At 42.5% G+C, this 17,994-nt stretch overlaps 1 protein-coding gene across 1 annotated transcript in view; it reads left to right on the top strand.

Annotated features, from left to right (window-relative positions):
- The window catches only part of APCDD1 (APC down-regulated 1), a 28,134-nt gene extending 11,249 nt beyond the window's left edge, over nt 1-16,885 (top strand). Inside the window, exons 4-5 of the mRNA XM_068671643.1 lie at nt 11,080-11,401; nt 13,663-16,885. Coding sequence (XP_068527744.1) covers nt 11,080-11,401; nt 13,663-14,114 — 774 coding nt within the window. The 3' untranslated portion in view covers nt 14,115-16,885. The remainder of the gene's footprint in view (nt 1-11,079; nt 11,402-13,662) is intronic.
- The last annotated feature ends 1,109 nt before the right edge of the window (nt 16,886-17,994 follow it).

Below are 17,994 nucleotides of genomic sequence, written 5' to 3'. Positions count from 1 at the left end.
GAAGAAAGAAAGTTTGATACAGCACTGAAAAAAGGCAAGAGAAAGAGGCATCAGTGGATGCTTGTTTAGTTGCAGGAGCGTCAGGGAGAGAGGAAGTCAAATTGTATCAACATCTGGAAGTTAGGTGATCCATAACCTGGAGAGAAAAAGAGGAAATTGGAAGGTAGAGACATGAAAGGGACAGCGTGAAGGGAAAAAAAAACTGACAGATTTTGCAGGTCATGAATCCAGAAGCACGCACACATGTTAATGAAATGAAAAACAGGTGCATTTTGAGTGGGTCTCTAATTTCATTGATAATTCAGTTTTCAAAGGGGCCTCATTGTGCCCTTAGCTTCATTGAGAACTGATCAACCCATAGTAAGTTAAATAAAAATCAAGCAGGAAGAGTAGACATTGATGGCCAGTAGCAGGAGGTCTGTCTGTACATCTTTACAGGTGATGTTTCAAAGGAATGCAGCAATTGGAACCACATTGCAGGCTGCAGTTGCTATCAGTATGTTCCAGCTAGGTACTGCTGCAGGATCACTTCCAGCTAATGGGTTATCACAATGTTTTATCATCTCACTGCAACTGATTCAAACATCAGCTACAGCTTATCAGCAGTAGCAGGAAACATAACAGGGGAAGTGAGAGTTTAGATGAGAAAACCTTGGCTTTCCCCTTCATTCAAAACTGCTCTGTCTGCCCTTTGTTGTGTCTTCCTCCTCTGAACTTCAGTAGTTTAGGACTTTACTTGAAATGTTTTAATATCCTGGTCTGGTGATAATTGTAATCTGCAGTATGCATATCAATGCATATCTATGGATAACTGCATATCTATGCCTCTATACAAACGCTGCTGTCATTTCTGTTATTCTTACGCTCTTTTCAAGGGACAAGTGTGCTTCTTCTTTATAAACATACACCTTCCCAAAATGGAGGGTTTCAGCAGCAGTAGACAAACCACAGCACATTCCTCATCAAAAATGTTGGATTTGGCAGTTTAAATTTTATTTAATTAATTCAAACAAGTGCATCTACTTTCTCTTTGCTCAGTTGGGAGTGAAGGTTCTTTCCTAAATCTCTTCCTTGAAAGAAATCTGTAGGGTCAAATTATCTGACACCAGCTGTGTGAACTAATATGTTATATTAGTTCAGCAAATATGGGAGATCTTTTTCTGACCACCCGTACAGAGACCACATGTACAGAGACAAAACTACTGATTTAATCCATCCCAGTTGATTATATTTTCAGGTCTATTTGGTCAAGTCTAGTTATCTTATTATGGGCTGATAGATGACATAGTAAATGCCTGATGTATTTAATGCCAAATGCATTTCCACCTGGTAGTAATTTCATTTCAGTCAGAATGATCAGGTGTGCTGTTGACCAGCTTTATGAAAATAAGCCTTTTGCCCAAGTCCGATGTAATTTTAGGACACACTAGTCACAATTTTCCTGCCTGTCTCTTGTACTACTATAGCATCACTTTTTTGCCTCTAAAATATAATGCCTCTGAAATGTAATGCTTGAATTAGAAGGATTAAATCTTGCATAAAGAGGTTTCTTTCTCAAGCCAGGTTAAAAAACAAAAAACAAAACTTAAAGACCTTACAGTTATCTGAGAGCAGTGAAACTCTCACTTACAATTACAAAGCCTGTTATCTTAGGCATAATATGATGTAGCTTGTATTCTGATGTATCACCCAGCTGTGGCACCATGGAGGGCGCCTGTCTGAGCCACCCTGTATGCATTTAGCCCACAGTCCCACGTGGCATGGTGGGCAGGTCCTGTCCTGAGCTATGCATGCTCTGAAATGAGTGAAAACCTACAATGTGGATCTCATACTGTATGTTTACAAGAACTGGGGGAGTAGGAAGGCAGACAAGCCAATAAGTTATTCATTGGTATTCATGAAGTACAGTGCTTCCAAATAATACTTTTGGTAGCCAGATCTTGGCAGAGGCTGAATCTTGAGGCTGAATTTCTGTCACTGGAATGCCATTCACACGAGTACTATTGGCTACAGAAAGTGCTGTTACTATAGAAAGCACAAGTTAACTCTGAGTACACCAAAATACATACAAATTCCAGCTCTCCGTGATGAAACCCCTGTAGCCTCACAAATGGAGCTGCCAGGTCGTAACTTTCAGACCAGTGCTCGACACCCATTTTGTCCAGTTACGAGTTCTGGCAAGTTACTTTACCTCTGTTTCTCCTCAAATGTTTGCCTGCACAGCTTTTTTGGCTCCTACAATGTATGCATGTGTACATATAGTGTCTGGTTTACAGGGACACCATTCTCAGGTGGAGCCCTCAACCGCAGAAGATGGGAAGGTAGAACTCAAATTTTAAGTGTGCGGCAGCCTAGGTTCTCTTCGTATTTTTGGTGGATTAATCTTGTTCAGATTTGATGTGAGATTTATTTTATCTTGAGAGACGTTAGGCTTGCTGATAGAGGTTTTCAGCGTGGCACAATTAATAGTACCTCTGAAAAATGAACCTTAGTGTTAGCTCCCTTGAAAGACTTTGTGGGTTTTGATTTGTTCTTAGCCATGAAGTTCTGTCTGCTAACAGGTTCTCAACCTGGCTGTATGACTTGGTGTTTGCTGAATGGAGGAAGAATAGTAACAGAGATGCATTTTTTTCAAGCTCAGGCAAACATACCACTGAAAGGTTATAACCCTTCTTCTTTGAACTCCTTTCCTTCTCTAATTGTTGCTCCACTGGGACCCAGCTGAAAATGAGTTTAAATGCTAAATTGAGTTTAAAACTACAAGTCACAGACTCCTCTGGAAACTGGACACCATGAATAAATAGAAACGTTAAATCAACTTGTTTTTTTAAGGTTTCTACAGTCATACCAAGAGGTTGGGGAGGCCAGGAAATTGCTTCTGAAGTGAATCAGGTGTATTGTGTGGAATCTTTCATTTAAGGCTTTTTTCATTTCCTTTTTATTTATTTTTATTTTATACTTATAAAGGCCTGCCTAAAATAAGTTAAGAGGATTCAGATTTTGAGTTAAATTTATAGTTAAGCCTGTATATAGAAGAAAGTTCCACCCAGCTCAAGAGTTTACACAGCCTGTAAGTTGGATGTGGTAGCCACGTTCATTACTTATGTGGTTGAAATGAATGGTAATTAAAAGCAAATGATTGCTGGATATGCTAGGAATGCCAAAGCCACATGATCAGGACTTTAAACAAATAGAATTGGACCTTCTCCAAACTCCTGCAGTGATTTCACCACAGGATGGTAAATCAAAAGGGCTGTCCAAAAACCAGACAGCTTTATACCGAGCTACAAATCTGAATAATTTCACAGATTACCATATCTCAAGTGTTCATATAAAACCAGGGAGCTTTTAAAAATATCTAATATGTCATCTCTTAAAGCTTTACAAATGTTCGTAGATAAGAGCATACCTTAAACAAATTCCTCTTGTAAAATACATGGAAGTTCTTAAGTGCAGCTGTTTAATAGGTCACTGTATAGATTTATCTTAGCAGTCCTCTAGCTTTGCTCAAGGTATGAATTAGGACTTGCTGATGATGTGGGTTGAATGTGTCTTTGATGTGTCTTGATGTAGAGAGTTTAGAAAGGGATTCAAGCTAGTGCATGTTCACCTTCTTTACCCAGCGGGAAAGAGCATGCTGATGGAAAGGGCAGGATGGTGGAATTGCTTGGACAGCATCATCTGTATTGTACAAAAAATACTGATTAGGACAATACCAAGGAGCCTGGCTGACCAGTCATAAAATCACACCTGATTTGCAAATCTATAGGGGAACTTGCAGCATGAAGGAAGGCTTGAATGCAGTATTCGTTCGCTGTGCATAAGGACAGAAGATGTTTTCCGAGACATCTGCTGTGTCTAAAAACACAGGAAATGTTTACAACAGCAATACTAGGACACTGGTTTCACATCTAATTGCCTCAGAAATACCATTTTGTAAACAAAGAACTCCTTGTGCTATTTTATCATCTGACTGAGTAACAGGAAAGATCAGTCCACAGCTGTGATGACAGGTCATTCAAGTTAGATCTTTTATTAGGAATAAGGCTGGAGTGGTCTGGAACATCACAAGAATCCTAAAGCATGCTAGAATAACTTTCCTTTTGTCTTTGCCATGTTCAAACGTTTGCTGGCCACACATTTTCATTAAAATTTTCCCACGGAAAAGCAATCCCAAATTGTCAATCCTCTCTGACAAGTTTATTCACCGTTGGAAGCTGACTTTCAGCACCACTCGGTGTTTGCAGCTGGAGCTGATTCCACGTATGGAGGTTGGTGCTTGGGTTTTGGTTTAGCCAGGAGGTAAAAGAACAAAGTGCACAAGGTTTTCTAAGCTTTTGAAAATGTGGGTGTTCATCTCTTTGAAACTCAGTTACTTCATCTGTAGGGGAAATACTGAGTACTGGAGGTGCTCACAAGGAAATGCAAGCAGAAGTTAATAAATAGATCTTAAACATGTGAAGTGCCTCAGAGAAATACGCAAAATATTATCTCAATCAAAAAGCATAATTTTGGAGGACAAAACTCCTCTGTTTGCCAGAGCAGTGCTACTAGACTTCCAGATTAAGCCAACACATGAAGGGTTTCTTTTGTTCATTATTACTGGCAAAAGACTCTTGATTAGGGAAATTATGAGGGCAGCAAAGAAAGAACATTGAGAAGATTGTTCAAACAGGTTAATTCCAGGTTTATGAACAACAACAGTGTGTATGATGCACTTCAAAGATAAGAGAAGCAAACAGCTCCTAGCCAAATCTTCAAAAGCTGTGTTGGTTTTAAAACCATATTCATCTTCACTGATCACCATTTCTTCTGCAATTACACTAAAAGTCTGCTCCAACACAAATACAGTACCCCAGATCAGAGTTAACTATTTAGTTTAGCAAAATAAAAGAAGAGTCTTCAGATCAATGCAGCAAATATATCTAAACTACTGACACCTTCCTTCTTGTTGGCATCTAACCACAATTACTTTATCTTTTGTAAGCGGGAATGGAGGACTCACTGTCAATATTGCTATGCAGTAGCATAGTAGGAGTATAAGTAGGCTTACATAGGTTGCTTTTTAAAGGCATCATAGACACATAAGGCAGCTTAATTTTTTAATATTCTGCTCCTGAAGATGGACCATCAAAGTGTTGCTTCATATTTTCCAGTGTTTTTTTTTTACTTACCAAAATATTCATGTCACTATAAATGTAGTATCATTTTAGTTGGATAGAGGACATGCAAGTAAATTCATCTGAGAAAAAGGCCATTATTTATCTATGTTCCCATCTTTGGTGCAGGCTAAAGGACTTTATATGATAAGGGAACAAGCAGAAGACTCTTGTATTTCATTTTGGTCGTGTTTATTTCAGTTTTATGCAGGGTTGTGCAATGGAATCGACGTGATAGATCAGACAGTTGTGTAATGGTAGTGCCTTCAGATTCCTTTGCTATCTTTCTCTTCCTGGGAGTAGTTAATAAAAACCATTCCTCAATATCTTGAAATATATGGTACATATTTGTAGATAAATCTGAACGTACCTCCACCCTCCTTACTGCGTGCAGCTCCTCTGTTCTCCACAAAAAGAAATCCCAAACTGACAACCCTGCAAAGGAGTTACCGCTCTCCCCAGCATTTCATTTGCTTCAAGATTTTTTAATTAAAGTTCTAAATCTTTGTTATTCTTCATTCCCTTTGGCAGGCTGAATTACAACTCTGTCAACCATGCTTTTCAACTCCCCAGAGCCAGCCTAATGCATGTTAGCCAACTTAGCTTCATATGAGGTCATGGAAAGCCTGCAAATTATCACTTTTGTGGTAGAGGGAGATTGTAGCCGTTTGTTAAAGTGTTGTCTTGGTCTGCAGTTATCTGGAGCAGTGGAAGAGTGGAGCTTGATACTACCCTGAGCAATTCATAAAAGTGTTCTTTGGGTGGACTCGGTCCTTGGCAGCGTGAGGCAAAGCATCTAACATTTTCTGTTTACTTGGATGCATTTCCTTGAGCTGACACCTTCTCCCAGCTGATGTTCTCCAGAGGTTTGCCTTTGTACTTGTCCTGGGAGCATGCAATTATTGATACCAAAACCTGGCACCTGGCTTCTTGGGCGGTGAGGCTGAAGGCACCCTGACCATGCAGGCCTTGTCCTGGGCCTATCTAGCCCAGCCCATGATACACAGCATTTGGGTGGGTGTGGGAGGTCACTGCTAAGCATGTCTTTTCTTTCTCCTCTTCCTCAATGCCTTCTGTCTTGGTCAGAATCTGCCCTAAAAGGGGAGTCCCCAACACAAGAGCAAGACAAACTTGGGAATAACCAGAGCCTGGGCTGCTTCATGTTGCTTAGGAGCATCTTCCCCTGGTGGCAGGTCTTCTGCTAGCCCTTGCCACGCACAATACAGTATAGATGCAACCTGTTCTCCTCTTCCAGCCATGAACAATAACCACTTCTTGCCATGCAACCAATGTAAATCAATGCTAGCCAAAGGTGGGTTTATACCAGCTGAGAACCTGGCTCTTCCAAACAGGCTTTCCATGTTACACCTGCAGAGGCGCAGGTAAAACAGACGTAGCAGCAGAAGAATGTTGTAGAAATATTTTTAATGTCAGTACATGACTTGATAAGGCAAGATATTGCTACAAAAATGTGAAATATGTGACTTCACTGGGTATTGTAACTGAGCAGTGGTGACAGCAGCCCAGGAGGAGGGAACAGACCCAGCTGGCAATGGTATTGGGAAAGGGAGGGATGGGTGTATTTAGAGTAGCCACATGGAATATCTGAGTTTGAATAAAAACTGAAAGTTGAAAGGCCTGAGCCTCAAGAGAGAGATTACAGAAAGAAGCAACTGCTCTGCCAGGAGCTTAAGGGTTGGGTTTTCGTTTGATACTGGCATTACTGGGAGGAAAGAGGAGAGCAAGGAGGGAGTCCAAAGGCAGCAGAGCTGACTGCAAAGAGCATGCACTTTTCTGTGTTTCTGAGTCAGAGCTGATGCTTGAATTTCCTAACCAGCTTATGGGATAGGAAGGATGTGCAGCAGCTCCAGATAAAAAGAGAAGGTGAGATGATTTCCCAAATTACTTTGGGAAAATAATGTGTAATTTCATGTCAGTTTCAAGACCTTGCAGATGTGAAACAAACTGCTGCTGAGAAAACTCCTGAGAAAGCCCCTAAAATGCTTTCCTGCTAAGAATGCATGGCATCTCTCAGACTCTTAAGTAGTCACTATCCCTGGGGGTGTTTAAGGAAAGATTGGACGTGGTGCTTGGGGACATGGTTTAGTGGGTGGCATTGGTGGTAGGGGGATGGTTGGACCAGATGATCTTGGTGGTCTTTTCCAACCTTAACAATTCAATGATAGCAAAATATCAGAAATAGTCTTCTACGGGGGAAAACTTGGGAAAAGTTGATCAGCTGGCTCTGCTTCAGACAAATACAATTTATTTTTTTAATTGAGATACAGACACATTTTCAGCATATAAAAAAGGATAGAGTAATTATTTTTGAGCAGTATTTTCAAAGTATCTGTATTTTCAACGTCCTCTTTACTACTTGTGCTTGTTTGTTTTGTCCCTAAATACAACTTGCAGTACATCCTGCGGATCCTCTCTTTGATATTAAGCAATGATTTCAGCTTCTGCTTTAACCATAAGGAAAGGGTAAATTTCCTATACGTTTTGGAAAGGGTTTGGACCATAGATTTCTTGGGCAACAACAGCATCAAAATACAAAGTTGTTCAAAGAAAACCTTCCAAAAAGATCTTTCTACGTGTTATTCAAAGCCCATTTTACCATTGCTGAGAGAACATCCCAGTTGCGCGATAGTTTTTTTGTCCTGGGCCATAACAAACACTATGAATTGATTAGAGGAGAATTAGCTCTAGGCAGCCACAGAATCCAATAGAACTTAAGCACAAAAATAAAATGTGCTGAGACGATTTGTGTTTCCGACTATCCACAGCAATTGGGAAGAAGATCAAGGAACCTCATCCTTGTTTGCTTTTTTATTAGAAACCTCTCTGCTTGGCTTCCAGAGCAGTCTGGCCCTGTTACCACTTCAGCTGAGGCAGCAGGAGGGAGGGATAAGGAAAAATGTTCATGGAAATTTTCAGATCACAAACTATTTTCTCCCCAAGTATACAAGAACTGTTTCCAGCCAGAGATTCAGGCTTATTTCAACCCTTGTGGCCTCATGGATTAATTCACAAGTTGGCTTCAGAGAAGCACCCAGGAGGGTGAGGAGCTGGGCCAGCACGGATTCAGCATTGCAGAGCTGCAACAAGGCTCCCTTCCCCTCTTCTCCATGGGAAGGGATCTTGCAGACACCGAGCAGTGGCCATCCCTGGGGCTGTTCCTTTCCACAAGACCCCCGTATTAAAAAGACTGCACTGTACACCTAAAATATTTGAAACATGAAACAGATGTGCATCCTGTCCGCTGATCATTTTATGGCTTTTTAGTTTATGTCCTGCCCAAATTAGCTTTTTATTAGAGAGTATTTAATTGTGTTTGGACTCAAATGTCCTCTGCCTCTGTTCTGTATTTTCTTTGAATGTCTGTTTTTAGAAAATAATCTTTCCTAAGACAAATGGAAAGGGAGTGATTTGCAAGGCCTTAGCCAGTGCAATTAAGAACCAAAAGCAGCTGACCTGAAAAAGCAACAGTGAAAAATACATTCAGTTGTTAAACATGAATTACTCCATAATTAAGTCCAATTGACTCACAATAAAACTAGATCTTTCTCGTGTACATTACTTGAACAAAAATTGTACTGAAGGGTTTTACATGTGGCATATTCTTCCACTAAAGAGTTCATAACTCTGTGAAAGATAATATCAGAGTGAAAAGTGTAGGCTTAGATTCAAGTGCTAATCTCAGAGAAGCAATGCATTCAGGGTATGACCTTATGAAATCCCTGAGCCACTTTGGTATCTCACTGCTTTGAAAGGGATACTCCTGCTTCCCTCATCACTTCCCCAGCTTCTCCCTGTCCTACTCCCTTTTTATTGCAGCAAGTGCCCATTCACCATAGCCACTTCATCCAGGTGTTAGGCAGCCGTAACACTTGTCTGCCCCATGGCAGGACAGCAATACTGGAGAAACAGGTATTTATTTCATGGACACCTGGCCTGGTTAACTGAAGGCGCCCATGCAAGGACAACAGCAGATTTTGTGGTTATGTGAAACCAAACCCTTTCCAAAGAAAAAGACTGATATCCTCTAAAGAGAACTAGAGGTTCAACATACCCCCTTCATTAGTCCCAAACAAGCTTGCAGATGATGAGCATTTATTGTAGACAAGAGGAATGTCAGATTGTGCATGAAAGTTTGCTCAATGAATAGAGCTACGTGCAAATATATTTATATATCAATCTATCAGGCCCCTTACATTTCTGTCTGCTTTCTGACAGCTCACAGTCTTTATTTAACCTTCTACCAGTCCTGCATCAAACAGAAAAGCTGTAATTGTCTGTTTCTGTGAACTGAGATTAAGTCCATGGGAAGGTCACACAAGAAGCTTGTAGCAAAATAGAAAGACAGGCCGGATCTTGACTTCTCTCTTGACCATAAGAAAGTCCAAACTGAAACTTGCAGTCTCAGAAAACACCCCATTTTTACAGTCCTTGTGTGTTATCTGTGCTTTCGGTGTTCAGGGGAACTACATATTTTGCACCAGTCTCTGCTGTTAGTTACAACGGCACAAATCTGCTAACTTCACCAGTCTCAGTTTATTTACTCAATTAAAAATACTTTGTATTTTCATTAACATACTAATGGCCCTTGTACTTCCTTGCAGATGTTGGAAAATGAATTTTAAAATTAGTTAACAAGCTCCGCAATGCGAAAGAATGACATCTTCTTCTGTAGCATGCTGACACACGGTCCCCAGAAGACCATTTGGTTTTGGGTGGAAAACCCCTCTGGAGGTCAGCAAGTCTCACCTCCTCCTCAGAGCAGCTCTGTTGGCCAACACTGGTTCAGGTCAACCTGGGCTATATCATTTATAGATATTTTGCAGACAGACCATTACTCTACAGCCTGGTGAAGCTGGCAGCAGACTCATTGGTTTCACTGACTTTTGATGTCAATGTGATCTGGAGGGGAGGGAAATATAAACCCTATTCAATATGTGTAAAAGGGATGCATTGCCTGAGGTGTGTGTTGGTTCTTGGAAGCTACCTATGGTTGTAATAGCAGACAGGCTGAGGGCACAGATGAAGAATGTGTAAATGTGCTTCCTAAAGAGCGCCCTGAGCTGAAGATAGCAAATAGAGAAATGCTGACTCTGTAGTGGCGCATGTGGGCTTTAAAATATTAGTGATGAATTTGAGAATTTATGTAATGGGATGAGCTCAGAGACATCACAGAGAAGAGGACTGGAAAGGGGCATGAAGGAAAAGCGTTCATGTTGTATAAATCCCTCTCCCCAGTGGCTGTGTGGGAGTTTCAGCTCTTAGCTCAGTTCACTCTGGAACTCCTCACAGCTTGAATGAAGTAGGTGACACAAGGAACCCACCCTGTTCATCCCCCTGTCTCCAGGAGGGATCAGGTGTCCTCAACAGATGATGGCAAAGGCTGGCTATGGCGTCTTTGCCTCCTGCAGAAGTGATTAGCACATGGTGGGCAGCACCTCTGAGAGCCCCATCCATGCATGACAAAATGGCCTCGCCCCTCAGTGATGTGGCTGGAAGCTGGGCCATGTGGATCCCAGAGGTTTGGTGCTCAACAAAGTGGTTCTGCTGTGGGCCTTCATCGGGCCTGACCGACACCACAGACCTCATTCCTGGTGGAAAGAGCCATAAAGCTTTCATCGTGTTCAGTGACAGTAGGCCACGTCTGCTGCCTGGAGCACCTCAGGCTCTGTGCAAGCTCACTTACATCCCCATATCCATGGTGCTGTCAGCAGAGCTGTGTGCCTGACGCAGAGAAGAAAATTGGCAGAGGCTACAGTTAAGACTCCTCTAGATACACAAAGGGTACGCTTCACGATCTTGTGTTAAGGCTCAGGAAAGCTGAAAAGGTGTAAAATAGCAGGTTGCTGTTTCCCCAGGCCACTGCCCAAAGAAACGAGGGTTTCTCTTTGCCTCCTTGCAGAACCACGACCGCACGTGCATCGCGTGCAGGATCATCTACCGCTCGGACGAGCACCACCCTCCCATCCTGCCCCCCAAGGCGGACCTGACCATCGGGCTGCACGGCGAGTGGGTGAGCCAGCGCTGCGAGGTGCGGCCGGAGGTGCTCTTCCTCACACGGCACTTCATCTTCCACGACAACAACAACACCTGGGAAGGCCACTACTACCACTACTCCGACCCCATCTGCAAACACCCCACCTTCACCATCTACGCCAAGGGACGCTACAGCCGAGGAGTGCACTCGTCCAAAGTGATGGGCGGAACGGAGTTTGTGTTCAAAGGTAGGGTTGCTCAAGGTGATTTGATTGCTAATGAGTTCATCATTTGCAGGATTTACTCCTTTCTTGGGCAGGTTTAGGCCTTCTGTGATTGCCCAGGCAATGCATGATGTTTTACACCACTGAAGCAATGCTCATTTGAGGCAAAATAGAGAGATCTTCAGTACAACACAAGAAAATAAGTCTTCGCATCGCTAAGTCTTGGAGCCTAGTGGCCAGACGTCAAACATCTAAGCAAAGTGCCCAAGATTAGATCCATATCCTAAGGCTCCTCCGGCATAGAGGGAAAAAAAAAAAAAAAAAAAAAAAGTGACTTCAGAAGGCATTTCAGGTCATAAGTGGTATAAATCATTTTTTGGCAAAGACGGATACAGTAGCATGTGTCTTTTCATCAGCTTCCAAGGGGGCCTAGAGCAAGTAGCGATGTCCCTGAAGACAGCTCTGATTAATCCCACCGCAGTGAATACTGGATGTATCTAACAGCCCCCTCGAGTACTCCAGGAAGCAGTGCTCAGTGGTGACGCTACCCAGGTCCCCGTGGCTGAAAAGCCTTTTCATACAAACAGCCCCACAGCAGCCTGCTTAGAAAGAGCTCAGTGGTTTTAACCACTCGCACAAACAAACATCTCCAAAACACGACGTCCCTCCACGGCGCCAGCCCCAGCGGAGCCTGTGGAAACCCTGAGCGTACTGTAGGCTCTTACCCTCCTAATTTCAGATCATATATGAAAAGCATATAGCTTCTTGTACGTCTCCAATTTAGGAAAATATCTAACTATGAGAAATGTTTTACTAATCTAGGATTTTCTTAGGAGGCAGGAGATATCCCTGCCTGTCAGAGCTCTTGTTCTTTCTAGCTGTATGCAGCATGTTCCAGCTTAGCTCCTAGGATAAAATCCAGTTTTTGCTTGAATTTCTGTTTGATAACATGCCAATTTACCTCACAGAGAAAGGTCACTGTTGAGCCTTTGAGTCAAATATCTGCTTGTAAAACTTCAGAATAAAAATTTGAGTATGAAGTATAAAAATCTAAGTATAAAAAGACACATACATTATTAACATCCTGTACAAGAATTTGTGAGTTTGGTGTGTTGGGAGGCATGAGGGTTTGTAATTTACTTGTGTTTTGGTCAGCACCAATCTATTCTGAAACCCTTTTCTTGATATACAGTACCAAAAGCGCACCAAGAACAATCTCTATTCAGCTTCCACAGGCTCTTTCAATTTGGCTTTTCTCAACTTTTTAAACTCATCTGAAAAATAAAACTCTACATGCTCTAAACCCCTATGAAAGGTAGCATACCTACGAAAGGTATAGAGGTAACTTCGAAGTGAAGAAGCTGCAACATTTTTTGTGTTTGATACTGCAAGCTGCAGTCACCGTTTAGATAACAAGAAGTCTCTCTAGTTCAGAAATACTTCATACAAAATACTACAGGCAATATATAAAGATTGTAGTATTTTACAAATTTTACAATTGGAAATTATTATTTCACTAGCTTTACGAGGCAGCATACGTTTTAAAATGATAAAAATAGGTTATAAATAGCCCTACTTATGGATAAATATGGATGTTAATAAAATATGAGCAGAGTTTTATTGTTTCCTCTTTTATGTATCTCAACCAGGCTTTATCTGGAAAGGATTGCCTGGAATTTATGTAAAGTTCTGCTCAATCTCTGACTGAGATATGCGGCCATCAGGTTTTCTTCAACTGAACGTGTGTGTGTGTGTGTGTGTGTGTGTGTGTGTTCAGTACACAAAGCAGTTATATCAAAAGTGTAAAATGATGCAAATAGATTTCCTGGCCACACCTACAGTATAAGAAAATTGATTTAAGAAAGAACAAAGAGATTCAGAGCTGCTGTAATTCCCATTGGTTAGATTAAAAGACATCCTTAAGCAAATTCAGGAAGCACCAGCACCTACACAAGGGACGTATTTAAAATAACCTTGTCCCCATAGCCGCTAAACCCATTTGGCAACACGCCTCACTTGAACCTTTGTGACATTGCTAGCAGCAGAGATAACATACAGAAGTAAAAGAGTCAGTTTCAAAAGCATTTTCCAATTTTCTTCCCTCACTGATTTTACTGTGCATTTTTCATCAAATGCTATGGTCCTGCCTGCAAAGGACATGGTGCTGCCCCATATGGGCAGATCGAAGGGTGAACCCCTATTTCAGTGATGATTTCTTGGGTACACCCCAAGCAGCATGTTGCCTTTGCCCCTCTGCTAACACCCCCTCTCTTCTTTGCTTGCAGTAAACCACATGAAGGTGACGCCCATGGACGTATCCACAGCCTCTCTGCTCAACGTCTTCAACGGGAACGAGTGCGGGGCACAGGGCTCCTGGCAAGTCGGGGTCCAGCAAGACGTCACCCACACCAACGGCTGCATCGCGCTCGGCATCCGCCTGCCGCACACCGAGTACGAAATCTTCAAGATGGAACAGGACGCCAGGGGCAGGTACTTGCTCTACAATGGCCAGAGGCCCAGCGACGGGTCCAGCCCCGACCGACCAGAAAAGAGAGCCACGTCCTACCAGATGCCTTTAATTCAGTGCGCTTCGTCCGTGCCCAGATCTGAGGAGTCACCAGAGGAAAATAAAATACGTCTGTATAGCAGCAGGGCACTGGCAAAACATCCCAGCGCCCCAGCTCTTGCTTTGGTGTTGTTTATTTGTACTGTGACATATTGGGACATTCTCAGCTAGAAGTGAAAAAAAAAAAAAGAACTATTTTTCATGACTACAAAGCCAGGATTCCATAAGACTGAGGGTTGTTTTTCTTCAGAAAGAAAGGGACGTTTATTTTCTTGATGCACTTGAATGCCTGAGAACTGTTGTTCTTTTCCTTATTTCCCCCCCTCCTCGAATCACAAACAGCACTCGTTTGATGTTTCTTGTGCTTTGAACTTCATCCAGTCTGATCCCTGGCCTGACATGACTGCACAAAAGTAATTGCACTTTAGGACTGCAGACTTCTGGGGGGGAGGGATAGGGTCTCCTTTTATTATTATTTTTTTTTAAACTGCTGGGGTGAACATTACAATCCTGCTTCAGTTGTCTCTGCCGTTTTACCATTGTGGTACTTTCTCAGCCCAACGCTCAGTTTCTCATCAGAATTTAACTCTGGGGAACAACTCGGTGTAGTGTTAATACTGTGACAGTGGCTTCCCCCTCTGACTTCAGGACTCGGGTGTAGATATGTATATAAGAAGAAAACCTACAAGGATTTATCTAGCCCTTATCTCACAGCTCAACAGAAACAGCAAATCAACAGCCCTCCGTTGAGGCAGTGGTAATTGGTTGATATTTTCAAGTAAAAAAAATATTCCAAATAATTTAAACTATTTTTACAACTACTAAGTTGTAATTCCTTTTACAACTATTTTTTTTACAAGTATTTTACAACTTCCTTTTACAACTATTAAGTTGTAAAAATAACCAGTGGCTTAACATTTTCTCATTGATTTCGTTAGCTATGTAATTGCTTCAGGACCTCCCTCTGAATCAAGTAAATAGTTACAATCACAGCCCCCTAAAGCCAGACAGAAAAAGCATTTTTTTTTCTGTCAGATACACAAAGCCCAGGTAAGTTGCTGATGGAAGCCTGGAATGACTTGTTCTGTTCCCGTGTTCATGAGGCCTCGTGTACTCCATGTGCAGTAGCTGTAGCTTGGATGTTGTAACACTGCCGCCTCCTCCCTTTTCTCCTTGCTGGAGGATCCCAACACACAGCGTGGTTTCACCGAGCTTGCACCCACACTGGTATGGGGAGACACTGCTGGGAAAGTGGGAGAGGCAGAGCCCTCAGAGAGCTTCCCTCAACAACACCTGCTCTGGAAACCTTCGGATTTTCTCCCTCTGGCAAATACCTTATTGTGTACACACACTGACATGGATGGAAGCAGAGAGGGTGGGGGAGATATTTAAGGCCAGCAAGGAGGTACAGCTCGTGGATGAACCATGATCCCCAGTTCTATTGGGGAGGAAGCTGAGGGCGCAGCTCAGCCTTGAGGCCTTTACTGATATACACACGTGCTCTGGCTCACGTGGGGAACCTGTGAGAGCAACACAAGGAGTAAGGTCACTGTGTTTCATCAGCACAGGTGAGCGTCCATACCGTGTGCTACAGCAAAAGCATGCTTTGAAATAACAGCAATAGCGTGGACCTTCCTAGCAAAGCAAGCAGGAAAAACCCATCCAAGTAGCAAATGGCTGTACTCAGGCTCCCTACCTCCTCAACGTTTGTGCCTTCTTGACAGCTTGCTCCAAGCTGGTTTCAGCCTTTGACAGGAATTCCCTGAGTGATAAAGAAATCAGTTCACCTGTTTTTGAGACAGCCAGAGGAAGAGGGAGAAGAAACAACCACAGGCTCTCATTACCACATCACACCTTTCACATTTTTTCCCCAGACATGAAATGTCACAGAAAACCCCTAAATAGCTCAAGAGGCAGGAACAGAGCTCAGGGTGACTCAGTAGCCAGCAGAAAAGCACTCATCCATTCACCTGGTACCAGATCCTCCTTCAGCTCGCTGGGAGGAGCTGAAAGCCAGCTCACCGTGATAAACCGAGCCCTGAGAACAGCAGCTGCTCTGCTCAGCATTTAATAGTTTACTGCTCCACACCATCAAACCTTGAAGAGTTCTGGATGGTCGTTAGCATAGAGGCATCAGGAGCACAGCTTTAACCAGAAGGTCCAGAAAGGGATGTGAAGTCTCTGAAAGAGAACCTCAAAACCAGATAGGAGTTTGGTTTTCTCCAGCTAGACCTCAAGTTTTCTATTCAGCAAATGTACACCAGCGTGTTTCCAAATGAGTTGTTGAGATATTACAGGATCTCAGACAAGTTCCTTCAAATAGTAGCTTAGTCTCCAACTTCTGTTTAAGACATAGGTGCATGAGTGAGCCCATGTTAGTTTCTATTTATAAGGATGTGTATGGTGTGATGTCCCTTACACCACAGAAGACAAGCTTCTTTCACCACATTAGGCGATCTCATCTCCGGAAAAATATAGATGGCTGGGAGCTGTTAGACCCTCACACCCCTCCCTACGCAAGGCCCACACAAACACGAGTCCCAGCTGAAATCTGCCCATCCTTGAAACGCAGGATTGAACCCAACAGCAAGAGCCACTCCGCAGCACGATGCTCCACATTCACCAGGGCAAGGAGCCGCAATTTATGACTGTGTTGTGGCTCCTCCGTAAACTGCTTAACGTCAGAAGTATTACAACAGTTTCAAGAGAAAGACCTGTCCAGTTCTTACCTCTAAAAAGCACATCCAAACCTAAACCTCCAGTTAAATCCTTATTGTGAATCACAGACTTGCACCAACCTAGCTTTGCCAAGACATAGGGCTACACTAAACGCAAACGTGACACAACGTACAAACCAAACGAGAAGTGCCTTTTTTTCCCCCTATCACCCAGAGATGGTTATCAAGGAAATGCTAGAAAGAGACCTTTGTGATGCATTACCCCCCCCCCCCCCCCCAAAAAAAAAAAAAAATCTGCTTCTGGTTTATTTTGGCTCTGGTATATTATGGTTCTTCTGGTTTATTTGTATTGTTGACTTGAAACATAGTTTTATGATTTTATGATCTGGGTTTTTAGCACATGCTGCAGCACCAGCTTCCCTCCCTGTGCCTACATATTTTTCCTTTATTTTCCTATTAGCCAACAGAAGCCAAGTTGGACACAGATAAGTCAGCCTTCAGAGTGTGTGTGTTATTTGTCAACCCACGTGCCCTGCAAGGGTTCTCCTACGTTACAGGCCCAGGCCTAGGAGCTGGGCTCCCTTGATCTCCTCATCTCATCAGGCGCTAAATTTACTGTTGCGCGGCCCCACACACATCTGTGACAATATACTCCATTCATTTTGTTTCTCCTGCCTGACCTCATGTGCTGGCAGCCCTGACTGCTAAAGGAGCTGAGCCGCACGTGGCTTAGCAGTGGAAGACCTACAAGCTGAGCTGTTTGTCCCATACCGAAGCTCAGAAGCATTAATGAGGGAAACAATTAATTTGGGCATCTTCAGTAACTGCCAGGGTTGCCAGAACAGGTGAAAGGTTTCCACTTGTCCCCCCTGTAATATTCTGGTGGAGGAGCCACCTGCCAGAAGAAATGGTAATCTGAAGAATCTCTTGGGCAACTTTGCTTTTTAATACATGCTGTCAAAAAAGATTAAAAAAAAAAAAAAAAAAGGATCAGAAAGCTGTAACAGTTGTTCCTGCTCTGTTTCTATACCGTTTACGTACTGTGCCTGCTGCCTTGAGGTAGAATGTCATTTGTAAGACCAGAGGTCCATGTTTTAAGATGCAGTGTCTGTCTTGCTTGAGTTGGAGTGTGCTTGCTTAAAGTGCAGGTTTTAAAAAGAAAGAAAAGAAAATCTCTTTATTTTTGTAAAGCTATTGAAGATATTTTTCTTCTCAACTAGATGTTCCAGATTAAACTGCCGGGGAAGTTTAAGCACTTGTTGAACTATTGATTGAAATAAAAAAAAATAAAATAAAAAAAAAAAGGAAGAAAATTTCTTTGCACCCTACACATTAGTTTCCTGTTGACTCACCACCTGTATAGAGTGATGCAC

This window comes from Anas acuta, chromosome 2 (genome assembly GCF_963932015.1).
Source record: "Anas acuta chromosome 2, bAnaAcu1.1, whole genome shotgun sequence".
NCBI classification, from domain to species: Eukaryota; Metazoa; Chordata; class Aves; order Anseriformes; family Anatidae; genus Anas; species Anas acuta.
Note: the sequence above shows the minus strand (reverse complement) of the source record. Positions and strands in the feature narration are given on the sequence as shown.